Source organism: Lactuca virosa, chromosome 2, assembly GCF_052849685.1.
Source record: "Lactuca virosa cultivar CGN04683 chromosome 2, Lactuca_virosa_CGN04683_v6, whole genome shotgun sequence".
Taxonomy (NCBI): Eukaryota; Viridiplantae; Streptophyta; class Magnoliopsida; order Asterales; family Asteraceae; genus Lactuca; species Lactuca virosa.
Genome location: NC_136427.1, coordinates 316,115,014 through 316,119,895, shown reverse-complemented (window position 1 = coordinate 316,119,895; position 4,882 = coordinate 316,115,014). Strand labels below are relative to the sequence as shown.

General features: G+C 35.6%; 1 protein-coding gene across 3 annotated transcripts; it reads left to right on the top strand.

Annotated features, from left to right (window-relative positions):
* The first annotated feature begins 1,666 nt into the window (after positions 1-1,666).
* Positions 1,667-4,589, top strand: ATG13 (Autophagy-related protein 13). Of its 3 annotated transcripts, none has more exons than XM_079081360.1 (4): positions 1,667-1,864; positions 2,141-3,628; positions 3,715-3,905; positions 4,018-4,589. In XM_079081360.1, exons 2-4 carry the CDS (start codon positions 2,267-2,269, stop codon positions 4,337-4,339), a joined length of 1,875 nt encoding a protein of 624 aa, XP_078937486.1. In that variant the 5' UTR covers positions 1,667-1,864; positions 2,141-2,266; the 3' UTR covers positions 4,340-4,589. The 3 variants fall into 3 exon arrangements, with proteins under 3 accessions (XP_078937486.1, XP_078937485.1, XP_078937484.1); XM_079081359.1 differs by having other exon boundaries at positions 1,667-2,013; XM_079081358.1 differs by having other exon boundaries at positions 1,667-3,628.
* Positions 4,590-4,882: the final 293 nt, after the last annotated feature.

The following is a 4,882-nucleotide window of genomic DNA, read 5'->3' as shown; positions in this document are numbered from 1 at the left end:
TGCCTACAGCAACAATTCGTTCAACATTTCCAAGTGGAATGCGGCGGCCATTGAAGATGGTTAACGATGTAAAATTAATCATGTGAACTTATTTTTCCAAGTCACTTTAATATAAGTAGGGACACAAATGCACATGTAGTAAAGTAGCAGACTTAGGAATCCAAAATCAACACAAACCTTTGAGGTGACTGGTGTTAACTCCAGACATGTGAGGATATGAGTGGTTGTGACAATAAACAATGTCTTCGGTTATGTTTTTATAAAGAATGATGAGAGACGATGGTTGATTTCATGGAGGAAAGGAGCGATGATGGACTTCATGAAAAGAACAATTATGAATCAGGGGATGTAGAAGCATACCTTTTGTTATCAGGGGAGGTTAGGCTACAAAGACGATTAGGGATTCTTATGGAGAGATGTTGGTGAACCTCGGATACACATATGATTGGGAGAGCATGTTTAAAGGAAAAAGGGAGGGTCTTCAAATCAGATCTGATAACTGGGAGGCTCTTTATTTTAAGTGCATGTTGAGCGGGTTTGAGTCAATTTCAAGTGAAAATTCAATTGAAAAAGAAAGGCCAGGTCAAGATACAAGATACATGAAACAATATGCTAGAATTAAGGTGGTCATATAGGGATAAGAGATATCATGCATTAGATATTTGTATATTGTGTTTAACATTCTGTACTATTTAAATTTAAGACTTTCTTGTCTTAAAATAGCTAAATGCTTTTTAAGGTATATATATATATATATATATATATATATATATATATATATATATATATATACTATTAAATATTCAATTATGCATACATGCATATTCAACAATATTCATAAAAAAAATTAAAACTGTGATTTTTTTTCCAAATATACAAATAAAATATGTGTATCCTCTCTAATAAATGAATGTTTTTTTTGCCACTTGTCACAATCTCATTCAGTTTGTCAAATGTCATTTTATGGTTATTTTGAATTAGTTTTTTTTTTACATGTCATTTTATGAGTTTTTTTCTATTATTAAATTCCACATAATATTTTAATATAATATTTGCAATAAATGTAGTAATAAATTGATATCAATTTCATTAATGAACTTACCTTTTAATTTCAAAATTCTCAAAATTAAAGCTTATTAGTTTCTTTTATTTATTTAAATTAATATTTGTTTAAATTTAAAAGATAAGAAACATTTATATTATAATAATTCAATATTTTTCTTATTTTCTTATAAATTTAAAGTTCTCAAATATTTTGACTTTTATATTTAACTTTTTTTTTTTAAATTAACTCATGTAATATATGAGTCTCACAACTATTTTCGTAACATCCAAATCGTTATACAACCATAAAATATTAAGCAAAATGAAAAAAAAATACAATGACAATTTATTGTGTTTTCTTTGGTTATTCTTGGCTGCCATGTTTTCTTCCATTTGTCATCTTTCTCTTAATTTTGTTGACAAACTCCTACAAATATACAAAAAACATTCACAAAAATTAAACCTCAATATTTTTGACAAATATAAGGAACGAATTTATAGTTTTTTTTTATATAAAATTAAAATTATGTAATCACAATAAATTAAAAAAAGGGAATCTTTATTTTGAATCTTGTGTTCAAACGTCATTTTGTAAATGATTTCAGCAATGGATTCTAATATTCTAATAAAGTGAATTTATTCGTTTTGTGATATTCTGTGAGTACGAATACCAGCAGCAACAGGTAAAATCAAAAGAATCATTCTTCCTCGTCATCCTCCCTCTGTGATTGATTAATAAGCAAAGTCTATCATCACTTCCACTCTGCCTTGTACGCAATCTCTCTTTCTTTCGTTTGCCTTTCGATTTCACGTCTCCCTGGTACGTTCTCCGACCCCTCACTTTTATCATCAACGATCCAATTTCTTTGCTTTTAATCCCCACTTGTTTTATCTGTTAAATCTCGTCTTCTTATTATTCCGATCCGACCTTTTTCTGATCTCAATTCCCTGTAGATCAATAAGAAATATGTAAGTTTATCTGAAAATTTCACATCTCTTCCACATAGTTTGTGCAAAAATTTGACTATTCTGATGAGTAACGTACGACTTGTGATTGTGATGATGAAAACCCCTTTTACACATTTATCGTTTTCAGGTATTGATTTATTTGGTAAGTAGGGATTCGAATATCAAGTGGTCGATTTGTGTTGAATATTTGGGTAGGAGGAATGGAGATATTAGGGTTGTAGTTGGGTAGCGTTATGATCTGATTTACAGAAGCATGGACTTGCAATATAACAATCCTAATGAACATGGAAGAAACGAGCAAATAGTGTCTCAGTTTCTGTTGAAAAGTTTGCATATTGTGTTGGAGTCTAGGGTTCCTTCGATTGGGAATGGGAATGGGCCTACTACGAGTACAAGTGGTCGTAGGGGAAACTTACAAAGCCAAAGCGAAAGCCAAGTGAAGAAGAGTGATAAATGGTTCAATTTAGCATTAGGTGAGCGTCCCAGTCCCACAGGTTTAGATAGTTTGAAATTTTGGCACAGGAATATAATGGAACCCATGATGATAGACATTATACTAGTTCAAGAAATAGGTATGGGTACAAGGTCTGGATATGGAGCATTAGTTGAGACAGTTATCGAGAGGTGGGTGGTTCAGTATGAGTATGAGCATTCAAGGACGTCGGCATCTAGCAGCGAATCTTATAAGAAAACATATAAGAAGTCTATCATTCTGTTACGTTCTCTGTATACAATGATGAGGCTCCTCCCAGCATACAGGGCTTACCGAAAGCTGTTATGTATTTCTTCAAGTGAGGGTGAGGGTAAGGGTTGTGGTTGTGGTTTTGATATAAATTACAGGGTGTCCTCCTTTAGTGCCCCGTTTACAAGGGCAGAGGAAGAATCAATGAAACACTACAGTTTCTTCCCCATCGAAGCCCAGCATGGACGCCTGTCTATATCTGTGAAATATCGGGAAAGTTTGGCTGATTTTAACTTGGAAACTTCAGCGTCATTTCCACCTGAGATCATTACAGACTACGTTGGCAGCCCTGCCACTGATCCTTTTAGGGCTTTCCATTTCCCAGTGATGAATAGAGTGGGCGTGAATGTGAATGCTAATGCCGCCACGTCTTTTCCTTCATCGGCAGCAGCACCTCCTCCTCAACGGCCACATAGCTGGACAAGTGGCTTAAGCAGGGGAGCACCATTCACACATAACCAATACTCTTCTGGATCACCACCACCACCACATCGCTCTTCCAGTGGGCGATATGATTCGCTTACAGATGTGTATGGTCCAAATTATAGGCCACCAAGCTTTGATGATTATCAACTTTCACCGCCATTTTCACCATCTCCCCCAACATACCTTCCCATGCAATCTCGGCTGCGCTCAGAGACTGCCCCCGTCAGTATCCCTATGATCAACAGAACTCCCAGTCCCAGATACCTCTCTCCTAATCTCTCTGATCCTGCTAACCGACATCTTCCACCCCCATCACCTAGACGCTATGATCATGACTCTCCTTCTGGAATCAGGTCCCTTAAAAAGTCAGACATGTCAAGGATTGGGATTGGGGACCTGAGTTCCGGTTCCGGGTCAGCAAATCATTATTCTAGTCACAACCCCAAGGTAGGTAAACTCACTCACTGTTTAAAAGTAAGCTTTGGATCTGAGACTGAAGGCCGTGGGTTTGTTTGTTTCTTCTACTGCTACAGGTGGTATCTAGGGATAACAAAGATGATTCGGGGAGGTTTTCAGGTTTGCTTTCTTCAAGTGGTTCGCCTCGTGTTGGATTCTCTAGAAGCTCCAGTAAATTGTCTCTCCAGGATGAGTTGGATGATATTGACTTCTCCTGTCCATTTATTGTGGATGATGTTGATACTTGTGACTCCTCTCTCAGTGTCAGGTAAGTTTTAACCAAGCCAACCAACCAACCAACCTAAATAGGATCTGTTTATATATATAAAAAAATTAAAAAGCAAGGTTAGTGTTTTAATTTTTCTATTGGCGTTTCTCAGTGAGAGTGGTGGTAAACAAGCAGGAAGAGAGTTGTCTAAAAAATCACAAGATGCTGCAGTGGGTGCACTTGTCCGCATGCTGAGGACAGCACCACCCCTTCGACAAGATTCCAGTTGCTACTCCTTGAGCACCAGCAGATATGCTTTAGAGGAGCCTGAATTTAACAACAACAACAACAACAACAACAACAACAACAGTGGATTATTTTTGTCCCGAAAGACATCAGATGCTTTAGAGGAGCTCAAGGCCTACACAGACATCAAAGACCTTATTCTCTCCAAAAGTGGGACTCGCTTTCTTACCAAGGAACAACCCCTCTGACTCACTCTCCTGTCATCCAATGTTTCTTGTAAACCAAACATGAGTGAAAACTACTCCTGCAATGCAATTACATTTCTACTCTATTATTTCCCCTTTCTGTTTACGTTTGGATTTTACACATCCACCTCCACCTCAATTATTATTTTGTATATATATTTATTCACACAGCCAATGCAAATGTAATGTATTTATTAACTTCTTGTATCCGCTTCAATCTTATGTTGGTCAAAGCTCATTCAAGTTAAAGTAATTTATAGATAATCAATAATTGGTTAAAATTTTACAGTACGACCTCAAATTGAATTTATAACATTGACTTACAACTTTTATTAGGCAATCATAATACCACTCAAACATGACAACAGAATATGGTTGCCTAGTACCTACTCTCTTACTTGTTCATCATATTATTTTTCTCGATTTTATTAAATCATATCAAACAAACTATAATACTTTTCAAGACTTATGTTCTTACGTTTGAAGAGAACAAAAAAAATCTTAATGCATTGGTCTTTCATTTTAGGAATGTTATGGAGAATAAGT